The sequence below is a fragment of the Heloderma suspectum genome, chromosome 6, assembly GCF_057233095.1.
Source record: "Heloderma suspectum isolate Gila_16-S chromosome 6, 16-S_ref, whole genome shotgun sequence".
NCBI lineage: Eukaryota > Metazoa > Chordata > Lepidosauria > Squamata > Helodermatidae > Heloderma > Heloderma suspectum.
In genome coordinates this window covers 59,400,925-59,425,676 of record NC_139463.1, presented here as the reverse complement: position 1 = coordinate 59,425,676, position 24,752 = coordinate 59,400,925, and the positions used below count along the sequence as shown (strand labels likewise).

The 24,752-nt window shown below is 49.2% G+C and overlaps 1 protein-coding gene across 1 annotated transcript in view; it reads left to right on the top strand.

Annotated features, from left to right (window-relative positions):
- LOC146340955 (vomeronasal type-2 receptor 26-like) overlaps positions 1 to 24,752 on the top strand; it is an 80,370-nt gene that overhangs the window by 55,220 nt on the left and 398 nt on the right. Inside the window, exon 4 of the mRNA XM_084807284.1 lies at positions 23,145 to 23,184. Coding sequence (XP_084663410.1) covers positions 23,145 to 23,184 — 40 coding nt within the window. The remainder of the gene's footprint in view (positions 1 to 23,144; positions 23,185 to 24,752) is intronic.

The following is a 24,752-nucleotide window of genomic DNA, read 5'->3' as shown; positions in this document are numbered from 1 at the left end:
ACCAAAGAAGAAAGGCCAAACCACTGGGCAAGCACATGCGAGCAATTAGTGCTTATGTGTCAGGAGTGCCCTAGCTGCCTCTTGCAGTCCCCTCCAATAGCCAACTCAGGACTAGGGATGTCAGAGAAATTCTGTTGAAAGTGAAATGGACCCGAAATCAAACACATTCGGCCTGCTGAACCCTCTCCCGGGATGGGGCGCCCCGGTCTACCTGAACCGGAGCTCACGCGGCACTTTTTTTTTTCACTGTCAAAAATTTTACGAAGGTATTTACGAAGGAAACTTTGCAAATTTGGACAAAAGATGGTGAAAGGGATTTTACGAAACTATTTAATAAACAAGCAGTTTCCTGCTACAACAACGCGGCTTTCTTTCGCTGGGAGGGACGGGGTCACGAAGTGCACATAGCCTGCTTGCCCTGAGGCTGAGTCATGACCCCTCATCTTTTGTTTTATTGTCTGTGTGAGGTCAGGTTCAGGTAAGGTGAGGTCAGGTGAGCGAGATCCCTCCAGGCCACCCCCCCACCCCACCAGGAAGATGACATCATTGAGGGGAGGGAAATCATTGACCATTTATCCTGTGGATTTCCCACCTTCAATTCACATAGGACGGCGGTCGTGTATGTCCAGCAGCCTCACTTGCTCCAGGCCAGGGACTGCAGAGTCCAGACAGACGAGAACAGGCGCTGCTGCTGCAGACAGAGTGTCTGTCCCAGCTGCTGCAAGGAGTGTGTTTCTCTGCATCCCCGCGTTCTACGGCACTGCAGTTCAACCTTTATTACAGTGAAGGTATGTTTACTTTACCTGAATGTGCCCCTATGCTTAGTGATTTTGGGGTGAGATGGAGGAGCAGGGGGAACTGGGTGGGAAGGCATCCTGCAAGGACTCCATCCTCCATCCTCCTGGGCTTTCCAGGATTAATCCATGTGCCTGCCTATGTGGGCTGGGGTGGGGGGAGGGGGGGACTGGCCTGGGAGGGGGGGGAAGGCATGCTCCAGCAGCCATTGCTATTGCTAGTCTAGTCTGCAAGGCAAGGCATGGATTCCATCCCCCATCCTCCTGGGCTTTCCAGGATTAATCCATGTGCCTGCCTATGTATTTCTGAGTGGACTGGGGCGGGGGGAGGGGGGGACTGGCCTGGGAGGGGGGGAAGGCATGCTCCAGCGGCCATTGCTATTGCTAGTCTAGTCTGCAAGGCAAGGATTCCATCCCCCATCCTCCTGGGCATGGATGGACAACATCCTCTGTCCTGAGCTTTTCAGCCTGGTCTGCTGTACAATATACCCCTATTTAGTTAGCATTGAATGGCTGGATTGGTGGGTATCTACTTCTACACTGTACTATATCTGCGATTGTAGGCTGTTCACATGATTTCAGCTTTGCCACATGCCTTTATGTCTCCTGCCCAGAGACATGAACATGGAGAAAAGAGGAACCCGTGGTCAATCCAGCACTCAAAAGAGGCATGGACGCCTGGCAAGAACATACACCGCTGAGGTTGCATTTCAGTGGTATTTTAAGAATGAGATGGAAGTGGAGGAAGCCCAAGGTGTGACCAGCAGCCCCAGCCCCAGTCCACCCCACACCTGTAAGCAGCACACACCACCAATTTCCGCTACAGAAAGTGGCACAGGCACAGCCGGCCACAACTCCAGATGAAGAGGAAGGAAGTTCTTGGATGGTGAGCGGAAGGGCAGTGTCTCCAAACCCAAAGCGGATGAAAATGTTCCCAAGGAGACTCTACAGTAGCGGGATGAAAGTCAAGATATCTACCTCATTCCAAAGGATGAATCTGGTAGGACTCTGTCATCACAGGTGCTTGTAAATATCTGGATACAAATAAATATCTTCGAATATTTGAATAGTCCCTACATTAGCCTTCTGCAACCTGCAGCCTTCCAGATGTTTTGTGCTACAACTCCCAGCATTAGTGACCATTGGTCATGCCGGCTGGGCCTGGTGGGAGTTGAAGTCCAAAACCTTTGGAGGGGACCATTTGGGGAAGGGATCTTCTTCTTCAACACCACAAAACATACACGACTGTTTTAAATTCATTCATATTCATTGCTGTGAACATAGTTCATATTATTTAAATGTTACATGGTGCTCCAGTATGAAAGAAAACCCCAAGTCTTTAAAAGAACTGCAATACTTTCTCAAACGATACACCTTTTTGGTGAAAAGTTGTTCACTGAAGAAAACACTTCAGTGTTTTGTGCTTGCTTTGTTTCCAAAGCCATTCATCATAGTTTGCTGTCTTGTTTGGGCTTGATCTCTTTCAACTAGAGCTGCAATGTGAATTGATTAAGCAATTACATTTCTGAGGATGGTTTTTAAAATGTTGCAGAAATCTGAGTCAGAGACTTATTTGGTCTCTTTAGTCTGACCCCTGATATGGCTACTACAAAAAGAGGGCCTGACTAATCAGGCACTGCTCCCGGGGGACCACAAATGCACCCTTGAAAAAGGCAGTGGGATTTGCCAAGTATGTGCTCAGGTCAGGACCAGCCTTTTCATTAGGTAGCAGCGAGGTGTTGGGGCACAGAACTCGGGGTGCTCGTAAGACTTCCTTGTAGCTCCTCAGCCAGCTTGTTGTCCTCTGGTGTGGTGGAAGAGGCTCTCCCATTGTCACTGTTCAAGTAAGATTCAGCTATCGCTCTATGTAGGATGGAGGGGTGCCATTTTACCCTTTGCCTCAGGAAGCAAAACGCGTTGGGCCAGCCCTGTGGGTGATGAGTCCCACACAATGGTATAATAGAGCTGATGAAAGGAGTGGACCTTGCAAGGGAGCCAGATATCTCCTACCCCATGCTTTTCAGACTCTCACCAGTGAGGACACGTTTAGATAACTCTCGTTGAGTTTCCAAGTCTGTACAGTAAATTTTTTTTGCACCTAATGTGTTTTCTCAGTGCTCGCTAGTGCAGGAGTAGCTTACATCTGCACCTTGTGTCATGTTGATTGATTGCAATTCCTCCAAGCTATGTTTCATAGATTTCTACAACTACACAGTTTTATTCTCTTGGCTATTACTAATGTGAAAAAGTCGCATTTCTCATGAAACTCTGCTTCTATCTATTTTGAATCTTTACAGAGACGCCCACAACCATCCTCCCTGCATCAGACAGCGGAAGTGGGACAGGTGAACCAGGTCCACAGCTGCCTGCTGATGATCACCTTGTGGGCGGCGGCTCATGTGATTTTGAAAAAAAGGCCGGAGGACTTAGCGTCATCAGTGATCCGGACAGCGAAGACGATGAGGAGCTCTTCTATATCACTGATGTCCCTCCTGAGACTGGGTCTGACACTGTTCTCCACTTCCAACCTTCTGGGTTCTGTGGGAGCAATCCCAAAACTCAGGAACAAACGTCCCCTGCTAAGCACTGGTCAGCGCCATCAACAACACCAACAACAACACCATCCACAGATGAGCGGAAACGTGCAGCTCCAGATGCCACCTCATCTGGAACCGATACCCCCATTCCCCAAAGAAGAAATGGTGGTGGCAGGGTGAGCTCCTATGTGTGGCGCTTCTTCAAATATGCAGAGAACGACTGCTATGTCGTGATTTGCAATATTTGTAGAAGCCGTGTGCGGCTAGGAAAAGAATGGGGCTGTGGACGAGTGGGCACATCTGCCATGAGGGGACACATGGAGGTGCATCATCCGCTTCTTGTGTCCAAAGATAGCAACGGGAAGCCACAACCATCCAAAAAGAACAGTACCGCCTTCTTTGCCTCATCTTCCAAAGACCTCACGCAAAGTGGTCTGGGTGAGAAGGGCACAGAAGGCAGCTTCACTAAGAGGCAGGTGTCACTGGAGAAATGCCTTGCGCTGACACAGAAATTCTGACAGTGCCCAGGCACGAATGTGGACCCACCACCTGACAGTGGCCATTGCAGCACGTATGCTTCCCTTCTCCCTGGTGGAAGATGAAGACATTTTGGGCCTTCATTAAGAGCATATGCCCTCGGTAGGGGTGGACGAAAGTCACTTAAATTCAGGCGTTGCCCTTATTTTAGCCCTTATTTTCACCGTAGTCTACGTAAATCTTTACGTAGACTACAGCGACCAAATAAGGAACGCGAATGGCGGCTCCCTATGGGGGCCGCCATTATCCGTATACACTTTTTTTTTTTTTTTTTTTAAAGTCACCCATGATAGGCTACGTGACGATTGACGTAGCCTATCATGGCTGACTTTGCAAATCTAGCCGTGATAGGCTACGTGAATCGTCACGTAGCCTATCAGGGGGTGTTTTTTTTTTCTTTCATTGCAATGGCGGCGGTGAAAGAAAGCCGGTCTTTCGACCGGCTGCCGCTCCCGCCTCGCTCGAACACCCGCCGAACCGCCGGCTGGACCCACCGCCGGGAGGGACATTCGGTGAAGGTAAGTCCTGTCCCGGGGTGGGGGTGGGGGCGGGGGGGTTCGGAGGATTTCTCCCCGAAACTTGTTCGGGGGTCCGAACACGTTGGCACTCGACCCCCCGAAGTTTCATGGAGAAATTCTCCGCCAACCCTAGCCCTCGGTGGGATGTCCCCTCTCGTCACTACATTAGTGGCATAGCCATTCCAGCCCTGGCTTCTGAAATCAGAAGGGTGCTCCAACAGGATTTGAAATGTGCAGTTGGAGGAAGTGTACATTTAACGAGTGACACATGGACAAGTAACCAAACAAAGTCTTATCTGTGTGTCACCGCGCACTGGGTATCCATCAGTGCGAGCAGCCGACGGACTTGGAGAACAGCGACATTGGCCCTCACAATGCTCTCAGGGACACACACAGCAGAAAACATCAGCAGCAGCAGCAGTGGTGTTGTTCAGTCCTGGTTGGCCCCCTTAAATCTAACAGTGGGCTGTGTAGCAATAGGCAATGCCTCAAACTACCTAAAAGCAGCCCGCATCGCATGGCTAAACCACGTTCCGTGCGTTGCGCATTGTTTGAACCTTGTGGTGCGTTCTGGATTGACCAACGCCTCTCCTAAAATAGGCAAGCTACTTAAGGTGGCCCGATCCATTTGCACCCAGTTCAGGCAGTCCTGCTTAGCAATGGAGGCAATCGGCGCCATCCAACATAGCCGTGGCCTTCCAGAACACAAATTCATTTTGGATGTGTGCAAACGCTGGAACAGCACACATCCAAACTTGAAAAGAAAAGTAAAAAAAAAAAAAAGCCCCTGTGATAGGCTACGTAATGATTTACGTAGCCTATCACGGCTAGATCTGCAAAGTCGTCACATAGCCTATCACGGGTGACTTTGGGAAAAAAAAAAGTGTGAATGCAAATGGCAGCCCCCATAGGGAGCCGCCATTCTCGTTCCTTATTTGGTCCCTGTAGTCTACGTAAAGATTTACGTAGACTACAGGGACCAAATAAGGAACATGAATGGCAGCTCCCTATGGGGGCAGCCATTAGCCATATGCGCTTTTTTTTTTTAAAATTCACCCGTGATAGGCTACGTGACGATTAACGTAGCCTATCATGGCTGACTTTGGAGATCTAGCCATGATAGGCTACGTTAATCGTTACGTAGCCTATCACGGTTTGTGTTTTTTTTTTTACTGCACTTGTAATGGTGGCGGCGGCAGCCGGTCGAAAGACCGGCTGCCGCCCCCGCCCCTGATGAACACCCGACAAACCGCCGCTGGGACCCGCCGCCGGGAGGGACATTCGTGAAAGGTAAGACCTATCCTGGGGGGGCGGGGGGGACGGAGAATTTCATCGCCGATTTCGGGGGCTGAATTTGTTGGCACTCGGCCCCCCGAAGTTTCAGGGAGAAATTCTCCCCCATCCCTAGCTCAATGCAGGAATCCAAGTCAGAGCATCCCTGACAGATGGCTGTTCTGCCTCGTCTTGAATGCATTCATTCATAACATCAGGGATGCTGACTGACCATCTCCCTATGAGGGAAGCTTACAGCAGCTGTTCTTGTTTGGCTGGGATTCTGGGGAGGCATTCTTGTTGTGGTTAACAGTAAGCAAACACAGAGATCATTGTGTACAATGATCTAGATTTAAAAAAATTATATCTGTGGACTTGAACCAAGGAATTGTTACCTTATTTTTAGAAAGAACTTTAAAGACAAACAGAACAGATCAAAACAAAATACAGAAACAATTGCAACATTGGGCTGGCTGGCTGCAGGCCTCAGCTCGTAGGAGGATGCCTTTCCTGCTCCAGGGCCTCCACCCTTCTTTGAAGGTCGTCACCTGTGTGTAGAAAGAGAAGAATAAAGCACAATGGTAATATGCATCTTGTAGGCAGAGTTGTTAGCTCAGCTCAGGTGCCATTCTGTAGCAGTACTTACAGGTCCTCCTGAGCATCCGGACGTCTCTCATCAGACGCATCAGGATCACAAGAGGATAGGCTTCATCTGTGGAAGAAGGGTGGCCTTGCTCCACAGATGCTGCTCCTCTTGCTGCTGGCTCTTCCTCTTCCCCCTCCTCCTCCTCCTCTATCCTCTCCCTCTCTGCGGCCCTCAGTGCCTCCTCCACCAGCAAGGCACGATGCACAGCTGTGGGATGTCACAGTAACAGAATGAATGCATTTATATATGTGGCAAGTGAACAAAACCACAGTCATTCATTGATCTGTCTATCACCATCCCCACTACCATAAGAACCACTGATTCTGTCCTTCCACCACAAGGTCTAATGATGAGGGGATAATTAGGGAGGCAGATTATACAGTACTGACAGTTTTGGTGTGATGGGGACTGTTGGACTTCTGTAAACTTGCACAGGATTGCACTTCTAGTCACCCCATTTTTACATTTGCAATGCCATGGTATCTGTTTATTCTATTGATGCATTGCATAAATGCCACCTTTTTTCCTAGCGCAAGGAACCCAAGGCGGCTCACATTAGCCTCTTCCTCTCCATTTAATGCTCACAACGACAACACTCAGGTAGGCTGGGGCTTTCTGACTGTGCCAAAGTCACCCAGTGAGCTTCCATGGCTGAGTGGACTATACCCAGATCTCCAAGCTCTCCGATGAACACTTGCTCATGAGTTGACTTGAGTGCCAATGTCTTGGTAGAAAGGTGGGGTGGGTGGGGTGCAAAAATTCAGCAATCACTACATGAAGAAGGAAGACACACTGAATGGCTGGCCCTCTTGCTGGCTGCTGGGCTGGTGCCATTCCCCTTGTGTGCGCTGCAGAGACGGCAGCAGCAGCATTTCCCTGGAAATGGACAGCGTGTCAGTGTGTAATATGTAGCCAGGCCCACATAATCCTATGCATGTGGTTGTACAGGAAAAAACAATGCAGTTCCCAGCATCCCTTCAACCAGCCAAAGTGGCTGGAAGATGATGGGACCTTTTTCTGTCCATGTTCAGCAAGCATAGGATTGCAGGCTAAATGTCAGGATTTGTTTGTTTCTGCATGAGACCACAAAGAGATAGCTTCATTTTCGGTACACATCCTTGTCTTTATATTTAGTTGAGCTTGATGATGGGATGGGATAACTATAACTTACCAGGCATATACCTCTGTAAAAATGGGGGCCAGCCTGCTTTGACCCACACTCTGTGGATGCGCCAGTAGTAGGCAGGGGGGTTAGACAGCGGTGCCCTCTGCTCGGCAGCAGCAATCCCCTCTCTGACGAAGGACTGCCTGAGTGCCTTCCATTTTGACCTCAATTGCCCAACTGTGCGATGGTGGCCTGCTCACTCCATCCTCCTCTTTATCTGGGCCCAATAAAGTTCATTGCGGCAGGAGGAGCTGCCAAACAGCACTGCCACCTCCTCGCTGCGCTTAATGTTGGTGAGGAGGGCATTGGTCTCCTCATGGTCCCACCTCCTGCCACGCACTGGTGTAGCCATTTTGCACCCAAACACGCACACACCAAGACAGCCACGTACACAACCACCACTTAACTACTCGTGCTGAGTCTGACCGAACACAGGTAAGAGCCCACTATCGAGCCCACTCTGTGGCAGTGAGGGTGGCAAAGAGATAGTTCTTTTCCACCAGCATTGCATCTTCTCAGTGTCATCCAGTGGAGCTTTTCCAAGTGGTTCGCGGCCTGTTACATTCTGGGCCAGGGAGAGAGATGGTGGAACCCTCGGTAGCACGCTGTGACGTGTTTGCACGGCACTTTGAGGATAAAATCGCTCAGATTCATCATGAATTGGACACCACCATTAATGCAGTTCCATTGGTAGAGGTGTTCAGAGCACCATCTGGTCCAGTTTTATTGGATGAGTTTCAGTTACTGAGGCCTGAGGATGCGGACAAGGTGCTTGGCCAAGTCCGATCGACCACTTGTATGCTTGACCCTTGCCCTTCATGGCTTATTAAATCAAACAAGGAGGGGTTGTCCGGCTGGGTTCAAGAGGTTGTATATTCCTCCTTGAGAGAGGGAGTGGTGCCTGCCGCTTTAAAAGAGGCAGTAATTAGACCACTCCTGAAAAAGCCTAACCTGGACCCAGAGGATGTTAACAATTATAGGCCAGTGGACAACATCCCCTCCCTGGGCAAGGTGCTTGAACGGGTGGTTGTAGGACAGTTCCAGGCACTGTTGAATGAAATGGATTATCTAGATCCATTTCAATCGGACTTGAGGCCAGGTTTTGGAACGGAAACTGCGTTGGTCGCCCTGTGGGATGACCTCTGCCGGGAGAGGGACAGGGGGAGAGCGACCCTGTTGATTCTCCTGGACCTCTCAGTGGCTTTCGATACCATCGACCATGGTATCCTTCTGGATAGGTTGTCTGGGTTGGGAGTAGGAGGCACTGCACTACAGTGGTTTCGCTCCTACTTGGATGGCCAATTCCAGAAGGTGGTGCTGGGGGATTACTTCTCTGTGCCATGGGAATTGTGCCATGGGGTTCCACAGGGCTCTATTTTATCCCACATGCTGTTTAACATCTACATGAAACCGCTGGGGGAGGTTATCCGGAAGTGTGGGCTGAGGTGCCATCAATATGTAGATGACACCCAGCTCTACCTCTTTCTCATCAAAACCAGGTGAGGCAGTGACTGTTCTGAATCAGTGCCTGGGCATGGTAATGGACTGGATGAGGGCTAATAAACTGAAACTCAATCCAGACAAGACGGAGGTACTGTTAGTGGGTGGTTTGTCTGCCCGGCTAGGTGATATTCAACCTGTTCTGGAGGGGGTTGCACTCCCCCTAAAGGATCAGGTTCGTTGTTTGGGGGTGCTCTTGGATCCAGAACTGTCACTTGAGGCACAGGTGAACTCAGTGGCACGGAGCACTTTTTATCAGCTTAGGCTGGTATACCAACTATGCCCTTATCGGGACAGAGACAGCCTAGCTACAGTTATCCATGCTCTGATAACTTCTCGTCTGAATTACTGCAATGCATTATACGTGGGGTAGGGGTGGACGAAAGTCACTTACCTGTCCTTGAAGGACGTTTGCGGTGGGGGGGAGGCACTTCGCTGGTCCCCCCGCGAACTTCAGGCCGGGGGGGGGAGGCTTCCCGCCTCGCCCGGCCGCGAACGCAAAACTTAAAAAAAAAAAAAACGCCCCCTGATAGGCTACGTGACGATTCATGTAGCCTATCACGGCTAGATCTGCAAAGTCAGCCATGATAGGCTATGTCAATCGTCATGTAGCCTATCACGGGTGACTTTAAAAAAAAAAAAGCGTGTACGCTAATGGCGGCCCCCATAGGGAGCCGCCAGTCGCGTTCCTTATTTAGTCGCTGTAGTCGACTAAATAAATGTTTACGTAGACTACAGCGACCAAATAAGGAAGTGGAATGGCGGCTCCCTATGGGGGCCGCCATTATCCCTACACACTTTTTTTTTTTTTTTTAAGTCACCCGTGATAGGCTACGTGACGATTGACGTAGCCTATCACGGCTGACTTTGCAAATCTAGCCGTGATTGGCCACATGAATCAGGGGGTGTTTTCTTTTTTTTCTTTCATTGCAATGGCGGTGGCGGCAGCTGGTCAAAAGACCGGCTGCCGCTCCCGCCTCGCTCGAACACCCGCCGGACCACCGGCCGGACCAGCCACCGGGAGGGACATTTGGTGAAGGTAAGTCCCGTCCCGGGGGGGGTGCGGGGGGCGGGGGGGTTCGGAGGATTTCTCCCCGAAACTTGTTCGGGGGGCCGAACACGTTGGCCCTCGGCCCCCCGAAGTTTCGGGGAGAAATTCTCCGCCAACCCTAACATGGGGCTGCCTTTGAAAACGGTCCGGAAACTTCAGCTGGTCCAAAATAGGGCAGCAAGATTGTTAACGGGGACTGGCCTGCGAGCTCATATTACGCCAGTACTTTTCCAGCTGCACTGGCTGCCAGTCCATTTCCGGGCCCGATTCAAAGTGCTGGTGTTAAGATTCAAAGCCCTTAACGGCTTGGGGCCAGGTTACCTGAAGGATCGCCTCCTCCCATATGTGCCTGCCCAGACCTTAAGATCATCATTAGCAGCCCTTCTCCTTGAGCCCCTGCCAAAGGAAGTGAGGCAGGAGGCTACTAGGAGGAGGGCTTTTTCTGTTGTGGCACCCCGGCTCTGGAATGAGCTCTCTAGTGAGGTTCGCCTGGCGCCTACATTGTACTCCGTTCGGCGCCAGGTGAAGACCTTTTTATTTTCCCAGGCATTTTAGCATTTTAGCTTTGTAAATTTTTATCTTTGCTGTTTTAAATCTGTATTTTAAACTCCTGCACTGCTGCTAGGTTTTATTATGGTTGTATTGTTATATTGTGGTTTTAATGTTCTGTATATTTTAAATTGCTTTATTGTGTGTTGTTTGGATTTAATTTTTGTGAACCGCCCAGAGAGCTTCAGCTATTGGGCAGTATAGAAATAAATAAATAAATAAATAAAAATAAATTAACTACACACATACACAGACCAAACTAGACAAAAACACCACAATGCACAACTATACACACACACACAGACCAGACAAAACCACAACAATGAACAAACAACAGGAAATCCAATAATAAGCAAGCACCACCACTAATTCTGGCTGGGAGGGAGGTGCCCCGTCCCTACGGTCGCGAAACTTCTTCTCCTGCCAGGACGCAAATGGCGGCGGCCGTAGCCACCGCTGTTTGCGTCCCTGCAGTCAGCCGTGATAGGCTACTTAAATGTAGCTGACTTTGTGGGAAAAAAAAGTGCGTATGCCCATGGGCGCCACCATTTGCGTTTCTTATTTGGGCACGTGTAGTCTACGTAGACATTTACGTAGACTACGGCGAAAATAAGGGCAACGCAAATAGTGTTCCAAATAAGGAATGCAAATGGTGGCGCCCATGGGTGCCGCCATTTGCGCATGTGCTTTCCCCCCCCAAAGTCAGCTCTGATAGGTTACATAAACATTTACGTAGCCTATCACGGTGTTTTATGAAAATCTAGCCGTGATAGGCTATGTAAATCTTTACGTAGCCTATCATGTTTGTTTGGGTTTTTTAATTGGAAATGGCGGCGGCGGCAGCCGGTCGGAAGACTGGCCGCCGCCGCCGCACCGCCGCTGCACCGCCGCCGGGAGCCGCCGCCACCAGGGACATTCAACCAAGGTAAGTCCCATCCCGGGGGTGGTGGGGGGGTGGCGGACCATTTCTCCACCAATTTCGGGGGGCCGAATGCATTGGCATTCGGCCTCCTGGAGATTCGTGGAGAAATTCTCCAACATCCCTACCTTTATGGCTCTTTCAGATTATAAGTCCCTAGCAACAAAGCAAAGAACAGCACTGGGGAAAGATAGCAGAGTAGCCTAAGCTCCAGGGAAGGCAGTTGGTCCCCATCTGAAGGAGAATCATGGGAAGACCCTGAACTCATGGGCAAGGGAGAGGTCCTCCCTCTTTCCCTTGGGTCCTCAGGACGTGACCATTGTTGGTGAGCCAAACAAGCGCTACGCCTCCTTTCCGCGCCCTTCATCTGTTGTCGCTCCCTGTGTCTGTGCCAAGCATCCAGCAAGCCCCCCTCCAGCGCTCTCTCACTGCCAGGGTCACTATCTCCCCCAGGAATGCTGGCAGGAGGAATGCTGGCATTTACCCCCCCATAATCTGTGGTGGAAAGGCCTGCCCCCCCCGCAGATCCCCCCAGGACGAGACTTAACTGGGGCGGATCGTCCGGGCGGAGGCGGCTCCAGCGGCCGTAGCCACCGCCGTTTGCGTCCCTGCAGTCAGCCGTGATAAGCTACGTAAATGTTTATGTAGCCTATCATGGGTGACTTAAAAGAAAAAAAAAACGTGCGTACGCAAATGGGGGCGCCCATGGGTGCCGCCATTTGCATTCCTTATTTTGGGATTTCTTAGTCTACATAAACATTTACGTAGACTAAGACGGCAAAAATAAGCAGAACGCAAATACCGTAGACGCTACGCTATTTGTGTTCCGCTTATTTTTGCCGTCTTAGTCTTTGTAAACATTTACGTAGACTAAGAGGGCAAAAATAAGGAACGCAATGGCGGGCACCCATGGGCGCCGCCATTTGCATACGTGCATTTGTTTTTTTTCTTTTAACTCAGCCATGATAGGCTCCGGAAACATTTACGTAGCCTATCACGGTGTTTTTTTAAAATCTAGCCATGATAGCCTACGTAAATCTTTACGTAGCCTATCACTTTTTTTTTGTTATTTTTTTTTTAAACTGGAAATGGCAGCAGCGGCAGCCGGTCAGAAGACCGGCTGCTGCAGCCGCCTCTGCCAAACCGCCACTGGAGCCGCCGCCGCCAGGAAGATCCGCCCAAGGTAAGTGCCGTCCCAGGGGTAGCGGGGGGCTGGCAGACTGTTCCATCACCGATTTCGGGAGGCCGAATGCGCTGGCTTTCAGCCTCCCTGAGATTCGTGGCGGAATTCTCTGACATCCTAGTCTTCCGACCAACTGTCGCCGCTGTCATTTGACCTGTAAATAACCAAAAAACAAAAAAAGACGTGATAGGCTACGGAAAGATTTAGGTAGGCTATCATGGCTGGGTTAAAAAAAAAAACAATGATATGATAGGCTCCATAAATCTTTACGTAGCCTATCATGGCTGGGTTAAAAAAAACCAACAACCCGTATACGCAAATGGCGGTGGCTACGGCCGCTGCCATTTGCGTTCCTTATTTCTGGCCATCTTAGCCTACGTAAATATTTACGTAGACTATGATGGCAAAAATAAAGGGGAATGCAAATAGCGTAGCGGGTGGTATTTGCATCCCTTTTTGATTTGCCAATTTAGCCTACGTTTTAGCCTAAAGATTTACGTGGGCTAAAACGGTGAATCAAAAAGGGATGCAAATACCTCCCACTACGCTATTTGCGTTTCCCTTTTTTTCCACCATAATAACCTACATAAATATTTACGTAGGTTAAACAGTGAAAAAAATGGAATGCAAATGGTGGCCGCCATAGCAGCCGCCATTTGTGTACACTGTTTTTTTTTTTTTTGCTTGCCGTGATAGGCTACGTAAAGACCTACATAGCCTATCACGATAAACAGCAGATGCAAAAAGCGGCCGTGACAGCCATTCAAAAGACCAGCCGCTGCCGCTGCCGCTGCCGGAGCCGCCGCCGCCGGAGCTGCCGCCACCAGAACATCTGCCCCAGGTAAGCTTCGTCCCAGGGGGGAATCTGTGGGGGGGCGGGGGGTGAGAGGCCATTCTGCCACAGGTTTTGGGGGCCAAATGCCAGTGCATTCGGTCTCACTGAAATCCATGGCAGAATTCTCCGCCATCCCTAGGTTCCAATCTTGGTTGTTTGGGCATTAGAGATGAAGCTGAGCTGTGATCAGTTGTAGTAGTGACTGGAGCATGATAGTCCAATGTCAAGGAAACTGCTGTTTAATCAAGATTGATTTCTGTCACCCATTTCCCAGCCTCTGCACCACACATCTCCTCTGAGGAAAGTGCATCATCTGAAGCAAATGACAGAGAGTTATTTATTTATTTATTTATTTATTTGCCCATTCGGAAGGCACTGCAGGTAACAGGCTGTGGTGATGTTCTTACTAGGGATGTACAGATTTTAGTCACCCTTGTTTGCCCGTGGGTTCCCGGGGGAGGAGGCAATCCAGTCCTCCCCTTGGAATCCTCGCCATCCGGCTCCTCTCTGCAGCGGGTCCGCGGAACCGCCGTCTGGCTCTGGCCGCTGCTGGACTTCTGGCCGCAGCTGGTCTGCAGACACAAATGGCGTCTGGCTTAGCGGATGCCATTTGCGTCCCTGCCTTTTGCCATGATAAGCTATGTAAATCTTTATGTAGCCTATAATGGCAAATGGCAGGGACGCAAATTGTGTAGCAGACATTATTTGTGTCCCTGTTCTTTGCTGTGATAGGCTACGTAAATCATTATATAGCCTATCATGGCAAAAGGCATGGACGCAAATGGCGTCTGCTATGCCAGATGCCATTTGCGTCTGAAGACAGGCAGCAGTGGCTGGCAGCGGCTGGCAGCAGATGGATGGAGGCAGGTAAGATCCGGCCAGTGTGGAATCCCCTGGGTGGCAGAGGTGAGTCTTTCATTCCGCCGCGGACTCCAGGCCACCGGATCCTTAGAATCCAGCCTCATTGGAGTCCATGACAGAATTCTCCACCATCCCTAGTTCTTACACTTAATAGTAGGGATGGTGGAGAATTTCTCCACGAATCTTCGGGAGGCCGAGTGCCAACGCATTCGGCCCCCCGAAATTGGTGGGGAAATTCTCCGCTGCCCCCCCCCCCGGGATGGGACTTACCTTCGGCGAATGTCCCTCTCGGCGGCGGGTCCCAGCAGCGTTTCGGTGGCGTTTTGGCAGGGGCGGGGGCGGCGGCCGGTCTCCCAATCGGCTGCCGCCACCGCCATTACAAAAAAAAAAAGTACAGTAAAAAAAAAAAACACCCGTGATAGGCTACATGACGATTTACGTAGCCTATCATGGCTAGATTTCCAAAGTCAGCCGTGATAGGCTACGTAAATCGTCACGTAGCCTATCACGGGTGACTTTGGGGGGAAAAAAGCGCGTACGCAAATGGCGGCGCCCCATGGGCGCCTCCATTTACGTTCTTTATTTGGACAGGGGTAGTCTATATGACGATTTACGTAGCCTATGGCAAGAAAAAGGGAACGCTATATGCGTTGCCCTTATTTTCGCCGTAGTCTACGTAAATCTTTACATAGACTAGACGTGCCAAAATAAGGAACGCAAATGGCAGTCCACATGGGAGCCGCCATTTGCGTACGCGCTTTTTTTTTTCAAAGTCACCCGTGATAGGCTACGTGACGATTTACGTAGCCTATCATGGCTGACTTTGGAAATCTAGCCATGATAGGCTATGTAAATCGTCACATAGCCTATCACGGGTGAGGTTTTTTTTAATTGTACTTTTTTTTTTCATGGCCGGGGAGACGGGGCGCTCCTCCCCAGCCTGAATTTCGCCGGCGAGGGATGGGGTGCCTCCCCCCCTGGCCTGAATTTTGGCTGGGCGTGGCAGGGCGCCTCCCCCCCTCGCCTGAACTTCGGGGGGAGAAACGAAGCGCCTCCTCCCCATCGCGAAGCAAGCTGCAGGACAAGGTAAGTCCCTTTCGTCCATCCTTACTTAATAGTTTTTAAGTTCTGGTTACAGACTTGAGGTTTTTCTTCTTGCAGAATATTGAAGATGGGTCTGCTAGCATGGGCTATCCTACATAGGTGAAAAGGAGCACTATTGTACCATTCTTGACTCTTATGTACTATGTTGGTGAATCTTAAAGAGAAAATACTAAAAGGGACGTTGCATGCTTATATGTACAGTAAGCTAGGGAATTGATATCTCCATCTCCTTCTTTGTGGGCTGCACCGTCCCCATGTAAAGAACACCTATGTTATGTTTGAGACACTTTTGCTCATTCCAGATGCAGATCACTGTGACCCATGCCAAAAAGATCAACATCCAAACAGCAACCAAGACCACTGTTTCCCCAAGAAGACCCACTTCCTTTCCTATCAGGAGACACTGGGGTTCATTTTAGCTTCTCTGGCTCTTTTCCTCTCTCTGACTACATCTGTAGTGTTGGCTACCTTCATTCTACACCATGACACGCCCATCGTCAAAGCCAACAACTGAGACCTCATCTATGTCCTCCTTCTTTCTCTCCTGCTCTTTTTCTTCAGCTGCTTTCTGTTCATCGGTCGCCCCACGAAGGGCACATGTCTTCTATGCCAAACTGCATTTGCCATCATCTCTCCATTGCCATTTCTTCTGTACTTGCAAAAACTGTCACAGTGGTTCTGGCCTTCATGGCCACTAAACCAGAAAACATGGCCAGAAAACTCTTGGGGGACAACTAACGAACTCCATTGTCTTGGTCTGTCCCCTCACCCAAGCTATTATCTGTGCTTTCTGGCTGGTGACCTCTCCCCCATTCCCAGTCTTGGATTTTCATTCCCTGGCTGGAGAAATCATCGTCGAATGTAATGAAGGCTCAGTCACTATGTTTTACACTGTCCTGGGTTACATGAGTTTTCTGGCTGTCGTCAGCTTCATGGTGGCTTTCCTGGCCAGAAAACTGCCTGACACCTTCAACGAAGCCAAGTAGGGATGTCAGAGAATTCCTCCACAGATCTCGGGGAAGCCGAATACCAGCGCATTCGGCCCCCCCAAATCGGTGGCAGAACGGTCTGCCCCCCCGCCCCCCCGGGACGAGACTTACCTGGGCCTGATCTTCCTGGCGGCGGCGGCTCTTGGGCGGGTCCGTCAGTGGTTTGGCGGCAGCGGTGGCTGGCCTTCTGACTGGCTGCCGTCGCCGCCATTTCCAGTTAAAAAACAACAACAACAAAAAGATGTGATAGGCTACGTAAAGATTTACGTAGCCTATCACGGCTAGATTTTAAAAAACCACCGTGATAGGCTATGTAAATCTTTATGTAGCCTATCACAGCTGACTTAAAAACAAACAAAAAACCCCGTGTGTATGGAAATGGTGGTGGCCATGGCTGCCGCCATTTGCTTTCCTTATTTTGGCACATCTTAGTCTACGTAAACATTTACGTAGACTACGACGGCCAAAATAAGGGGAACGCAAATAGCATAGACGCTACGCTATTTACGTTCCCCTTATTTTCGTCGTCTTAGTCTACGTAAATGTTTACGTAGACTAAGATGTGCCAAAATAAAGAACACAAATGGTGGTGGCCATTGCCGCCACCATTTGTGTATGCGTGTTTTTTTTTTTTTTTAAATCAGCCGTGATAGGCTACATAAACATTTATGTAGCCTATCACAGCTGACTGTAGGGAAGCAAACGTTGGCGGCTACGGCTGCTGCCATTTGCGTCCCTGCTAGCCAGCGGCCGGATGTCCGGCTGCTGGCAGAGCCAGCCGGTGGCTCCACAGAATCCCTGCGGAGCACACCTGGCCAGCCAGGATTCTGGGGGGAGGAACGGAGCGCCTCCCCCCCAGCATCAGCATAATCCGCAGAATGGTAAGTCACTTTCGTACATCCCTAAAGCCAAGTTTATCACCTTCAGCATGCTGGTGTTTTGCAATGTTTGGGTCTCCTTTGTGCCAGCCTACTGTTAATTGCCCACTGTTAAAGCATTTGGAACTTGAGTTCCTTCCAAGAGGAAACATGGTGGGGTATAAAAGTAATACTAAATAAAAATGAATAGAATAAATTGTGTTCCTGTTTCAGTACTTCTGCAAACCTGTTTCCTTCCAGAATGTTCATCCTTCTCTCTTGTTTCTCAGGAGCCCTGTTGTGGCTTGGTTGTTGTTGGCACTTGCCACGTGAGCTCACTATTAGAAGGAGTGATACTAGCAGCAAGGATACATTATGTTCAATCATGAAGAGTGTCAGTGACACCCATATTTTCAGAGTTTGAATATAAAATGTATGAATATGCTGTTGTGGAAAAATGGGAAATTAGGTTGAGAGAACAATGTAATAGATTCCTTCCAAATAAGGGACCTTTTATTAAATATTAGAAAAATAACAATGCACTTCTTTGATATAGGGAGCATGGTTGTGTCTCCTGTTGGATAACGCATCCATAAAATCAGGGTCCTGTAAGGTTAAATGGAAATCAGGCAGGTGGGTTGTTCTAAGCTGTATAAAATTGAGAAGATTTTGCCAACCCTCCTGAAATTTGCAGGTGCCAGAAATAAATGTTTCTTTTACATCACCGGAAAATTTCAGGGAGATTGGTTAAATATTGAGGGGGAAAGGGCAGTTAAAAGAAAAAAGAAGAAAAAACTAAGTCATGCAAAAGTGTTCCTCAAAGCCTTTGTTGGCTCCCTTTGGTGCCCATCATTTGTGAACAAAACTATAGGCTCCTTATTTTAAAGATGGATGTTTTCCTATTCCTTTCTACTGTTGTCGATGGAATTGATTTTTAAAAATGCAATTTCCTTATTTTAAAAATATTTTTTATTAGCATAATGCAATTCTGCGGGTGTCTCATCACTTGGACCTCGGAATGTGCGGGTGTGGTGGGCAGGGGAATCACTGCCGTGTGGAGGAGAAGCCCAACCAGCAGCATATTCTAAGTGATGCGTTTCTGGGACCTCTGTGTGTGTGTGAATGTGGTCAAGTGGCACAGATGTTAAAAGGAAAAGGGTTACAACAAAAATTACAAAGCACTCTCCAGAGGTCATATTTTTGCCAGAGATGCATCTAACTAAGAGATATAAGGCAGTATTCAAACACCCATATTTTGGACAACAATTCACTGCCTCAGGCTCTAGCTGCCAAATTGGAGCTGAACGTAACCCAGCAGCCTCTGATCAGTGACAGTGATGGAGGAGGGGAAGATCAGCCTGCGTTCGGTTCATTGTGTGAGAGAGAGCTGGTTAGAAAACAAGATGGCGCCATGAGTAGCAGCATTCTTTCTGGGTGCTGCCAGTTGTTTTAACTCATAAATTAATTTTGACATTTTTATCACCTCTTTTGACAGCTTAGTCAACAGTTTCATCACCTCACTTGACTCTCAAATTATGGAGTTTGTACTGGAAAAGTTACACTTGGGGTTTACTTAGAGGTCTCCCACCCCGCTTATAGTTGGATCCAGGACTGCTGCTTGGGTGATCCCTCAACCATTTGGAAAAGGAATGTGCTCTTGTGTTTCCTCACAACAGAACTGAGAAGGGAAGAGAACCTCATATGAATAAATGGATGACATTACTCAGTAAGTCTACAGACCATTTCAAGGGAACCTATTAGGGATGTCAGAGAATTCACCACGAATCTCAGGGAGGCCGAATGCCAGTGCATTCGGCCCGCCGAAATCGGTGGCGAAATGGTCTGCCCCCCTGACCCACCCCGGGACGGGACTTACCTTGGGCGAATCTCCCTGGCGGCGGCAGCTGCGGCGGAGGTTCGGCGGCGGTTCGGCGGTGGCGGCTGCGGCGGCTGCAGCAGCCGGTCTTCTGACCAGCTGTTACCACCGCCATTTCCAAGATTTTTTTTTAAAAAAAACGCGATAGGCTACGTAAAGATTTACGTAGCCTATCACGGCTAGATTTTTAAAAAATACCGTGATAGGCTACGTAAATCTTTACGTAGCCTATCACGGCTGAGTTAAAAACAACAACAACATGTGTACGGAAATGGCAGCGCCCATGGGCACTGCCATTTGCGTTCCTTATTTTGGCAAGTCTAGTCTACGTAAACATTTACGTAAGCTATGGTGAAAATAAGAGGAACACAAATAGCTTAGCGTCTACGCTATTTGTGTTCCCCTTATTTTCGCCATAGTCTATGTAAATGTCTACGAAGCTCCCCGTCTACCCTGCCGCGAACTTCAAAAGAAAAAAAAAAGAAAAAAACCGCCCCTGTGATAGGCTACGTAACGATTAACGTAGCCTATCACGGCTAGATCTGCAAAGTCAGCCGTGAAAGGCTACGTTAATCGTCACATAGCCTATCACGGGTGACTTTGGAAAAAAAAAAAAAAGCGCGTACGCAAATGGCAGCCCCCATAGGGAGCCGCCATTCGCGTTCCTTATTTGACCCCTGTAGTCTACGTAAAGACTACGCTATTTGCGTTGTCCTTATTTTCGCCGTAGTCTACATAAATCTTTACGTAGACTACAGGGACCAAATAAGGAATGCGAATGGCGGCTCCCTACGGGGGCCTCCATTAGCCGTGATAGGCTACATAAATACTTACATTACCTATCATGGTGGGAAAAAAAGGGAATGCAAACAGCGGCTGCCGTAGCTGCCACCATTTGTGTTCTCTTAGTTTTGCCATGATAGGCTATGTGAATATTTACATAGACTATCATGGCTGGCGTAGGGAAGCAAATGTATTCCCCTACACACGAAGCCATTTGCATCCGCACCAGCCTGGCAGCGGCTGGTAGCCCTGCTGCGGGTTGGCCGGTGGCTCCGCGGCCTGGCTGCAGAGCAGAGCCAGCCGGGCAGGATTCCGGGAGGGAGGAACGGATTGCCTCCCCCCACCTGCGGAACCCAGGGGAGCCAGGTAAGTGGGGTTTTGTACACCCCTACATCCAAACAGGAACCAAGACCACTGTTTCCCCAAGAAGACCCACTTCCTTTCCTATCAAGGGACACTGGGGTTCATTTTAGCTTCTCTGGCTCTTTTCCTCTCTCTGATTACATCTGTAGTGTTGGCAACCTTTGTTATGCACCGTGATATGCCCATCGTCAAAGCCAACAACCGAGACCTCACCTATGTCCTCCTCCTTTCTCTCCTGCTCTGATTCTTCTGCTGCTTTCTGTTCATTCGTCACCCCACAAAGGTCACGTGTCTTATACATCAAACTGCTTTTGGCATCATCTTCTCAGTTGCCATTTCTTCCATGTTGGCAAAAACTGTGACAGTGCTTCTGGCCTTCATGGCCACCAAGCCAGGAAACATGGCCAGAAAACTCTTGGGGAGACAACTGACAAATGCCATTGGCCTGGCCTGCCCCCTCATCCAAGCTGTGAGCTGCACTTTCTGGCTGATGACCTCTCCACCATTCCTAAACGTCAACTTCCATTCCCTGCCTGGAGAGATCATAGCGGAGAGGAGAACCAATCATAGAGATCTCCTGCCTGGAGAGATCATAGCGGAGAGGAGAACCAACTCTGTGCATGTCTACTCAGAAGTAAGACTTACTGAGTTCAATGCAACTTACTCCTACACATGTCAGCACCCCACTTGCCCCCAGCTCAGCTTTGTAATTCCACATCCAGCTCATTATCAAACCTCCTGTTAGTTATCTCAGAAGACCATTGGGTGAATGGGGGGGGGGTGTTTCCAGGGAACAGATGGATGGTGGGAGATTACACACACACACACACACACACACACACACACACGAAGAATATAGTTCTTCATATTCCCTGGTATGTTTATTCCTCATTTTCTCCATTCCCTGAGCATGTACAGAGTGAGCTTTTTATTCAAACAAAGAGAAGGTTGCTGATCTTTCCCTTCATGCTGCATTTGTACAAGTGTAGGGATGTACGAAAGGCACTTACCTTTCGTGGATTATGTTGATGGTGGGGGGGGAGGTGCTCCGTCCCTCTCCCTGGAATCCTGGATGGGGGGGAGGTGCTCCATTCCTCCCCCACCCCCGGAATCCTGGCCGGCCGGCTGTGCTCCACAGGGATTCTGTGGAGCCGCCAGCCGGCTCTGCCAGCAGCCGGACATCCAACCGCTGGCTAGCAGGGATGCAAATGGCGGCGGCTGTAGCTGCCACTGTTTGCATCCCTGCAGTCAGCTGTGATAGGCTACGTAAATGTTTACGTAGCCTATCACGGCTGACTTAAAAAAAAAACACACACAACACGCGTGTGCAAATGGTGGCCACGGCCGCCGCCATTTGCGTTCCTTATTTTCGCACATCTTAGTGTACGTCAAGATTTATGTAGACTAAGATGGCGAAAATAAGGGGAACGCAAATAGCGCAGCGGACTGTCCCCTCATCCAAGCTAATATCTGTGCTTGCTGGCTGGTGACCTCTCCCCCATTCCCAGTCTTGGACTTCCATTCCCTGGCTGGAGAAATCATCGTAGAATGTAATGAAGGCTCAGTCACTATGTTTTACACTGTCCTGGGTTACATGGGTTTTCTGGCTGTTGTAAGCTTTATGGTGTCTTTCATAGCAAGAATACTGCCTGACACCTTCAATGAAGCCAAGTTTGTCACCTTCAGCATGCTGGTGTTTTGCAGTGTTTGGGTGTCCTTTGTGCCCACCTACGTGAGCACCAAGGGGAAGCCCATGGTGGCTGTGGAGGTCTTCTCCATCTTGGCCTCTGGGGCTGGTCTCCTGGGTTGCATCTTCCTCCTCAAATTCTGCATTATAGTGCTGAGGCCCAGTCTCAATGGTAAAGATGATCTAATAAGGAGAAAGCCTTAAGGTACTGATGGCGGAGAATTCCTCTATGGATTTCAGTGAGGCTGAATGCACTGGCATTCAGCCCCCTGAAACTTGTGGTGGAACAGCCTCCCACCCCCCGCCACCCGTGGAATCCCCCGCGGGACGAAGCTTACCTGGGGCAGATGTTCCACCGGCGGCGGCAGCAGCGGCTGGTCCTTTGACGGCTGCTGCGGCTGCCATTTGCGTCTGCTGTTTGCCATGATAGGCTACATAAGTATTTACGTAGCCTATCACAGCAAGCAAAAAAACCCCAAAACAACACAGTGTACGCAAATGGCGGTGGCTACGGTGGCCGCCATTTGCGTTCCCTATTTTCCACTGTTTTTGCCTATGTAACTATTTAAGTAAGCTATTGGGGGGGGGGAAGGGAATGCAAATGGCGCCCACTATGCTATTTGCATTCCCTTTTTTTTCCGTCGTAATAGCTTACATAAATATTTATGTAGGCTAAAACGGCGAAAAATAGGGAACGAAAATGGCAGCCGCTGTAGCCGCCGCCATTTGCGTATGTGGTTTTTAATGTTTTTTTTTTTTGCTTGCCATGAAAGGCTACGTAAATACTTACGTAGCCTATCATGGCAGCCTGGAAGGATGCAAATGGCGGTTGCTATGGTGGCTGCCATTTGAGTCCACAGCTGCTGCCGCCGCCGCTGGAGCCGGAACATCCGCCCCAGGTGAGCTTCGTCGAGGGGGGGGGGATTCTGCGGGGGGTGGGAGGATGTTCCACCATGGGTTTCGGGTGGCCGAAGTCTGTGTGTAGGAAACTCTCCACAGAGGAAACTCAGCCCTTCTTTTTTCTGAGGGATGAGGGAGTCTAATAGTCTCATCAAAAATAAGTACTGGAACTCTTTCTCTTCCTCACTGTTAAGTTTACCACCCCTTCTGTTTCTCAGGTGGGGAGAGGTGTGTCATGACACCTCTTGATGTCCTGAGGTAAAGCCCCCTTCCCCCCATCTTGGACTGACTGACATGTAGGGATGTCAGAGAATTTCTCCATGAATCTCAGGGAGGCCGAATGCCAGCGCATTCGGCCCCCTGAAATTGGTGGAGAAACGGTCTGCCCCCCCACCCCCCTGGGACGGGACTTACCTTGGTCGAATGTCCGTGGCAGCGGCGGCTCCTGCGGCGGTTCAGTGGCGGTTTGCAGGCGGTTCGGCGGTGGCGGCGGCGGCGTCTGGTCTTCTGACCGGCTGCCGCCACCACCATTTCCAAGTAAAACAAAAACAAAAACAAAAAAACGTGATAGGCTACGTAAAGATTTACGTAGCCTATCACGGCTAGATTTTTAAAAAACACTGTGATAGGCTACATAAATGTTTATGTAGCCTATCACAGCTGACTTTGAAAAAAAAAAAAGCACATATGCAAATGGCGGCACCCATGGGCCACCATTACAAGAAAAGTAAAAAAAAAAACACCCCTGTGATAGGCTACGTAACGATTAACGTAGCCTATCACAGTTAGATTTGCAAAGTCAGCTGTGATAGGCTACGTTAATCGTCACATAACCTATCACGGGTGACTTTAAATAAATAAATAAATAAAAGCGCGTACGCTAATGGCGGCCCCCATAGGAAACCGCCATTCGCGTTCCTTATTTGGTCGCTGTAGTCTACGTAAATCTTTACGTAGACTACAGGGACCAAATAAGGAACGCGAATGGCGGCTCCCTATGGGGGCCGCCATTTGCGCACGTGCTTTTTTTTTTTTTAAGTCACCCGTGATAGGCTACGTGACGATTAACGTAGCCTATCATGGGTGACTTAGCAGATCTAGCCATGATAGGCTACGTAAATCGTTATGTAGCCTATCACGGGGCTTTTTTTTTTTTTTTTTTTACTTTTCTTTTGAAGTTCGCGGCCGGGGAGACGGGGTGCTTCTCCCCGGCCTGAATTTTGGCCAGGTGAGGCAGGAAGCCTCCCCCCCCGGCCTGAACTTCGGGGGGAGAAGCGAAGCGCCTCCCCCCCACCGCGAAGCAAGCTGTGAGACCAGGTAGGTGACTTTCGTGCATCCCTACAGTTGGTCTTGTTTCATTCTGCCACTTCTGTGCATACAATAACCGTGCATCCATTGTCATGTAGAGAAAGAGGGTTTCCTCCTTCTCTTTTACATGTTTATCTGTTAGTCCCAATGAAAGATTTTATTCTATAGTCTTCTGTAATATTCTTTGAGCTAAAGACCCATTCCGTCATCCACATCAAGCAGCAGGCAGAAAAATCGGTTTTCAAATCTGGCAATCCCAAGCCATCTCTTTCCTTTGCATCTTGGAAAATTTGTATTTGAACTCTTGGTTTTTTTGCTTACCATATCAACTCTGTTGTATCTCTCCGCCACTGCTTAAAAGGTAAATCCAATGTAATAATGGGTATCATTTGAAACAAAAATAACATTCTAGGTAATACATTCATTTTAATCGTTGCAATTTTTCCCAAAAGTGATGGCTGTGATTTTTCCCATTTTCAGAGGTAGCAACAGCTCTCCAGGGTGTTAGACAGGGTGTC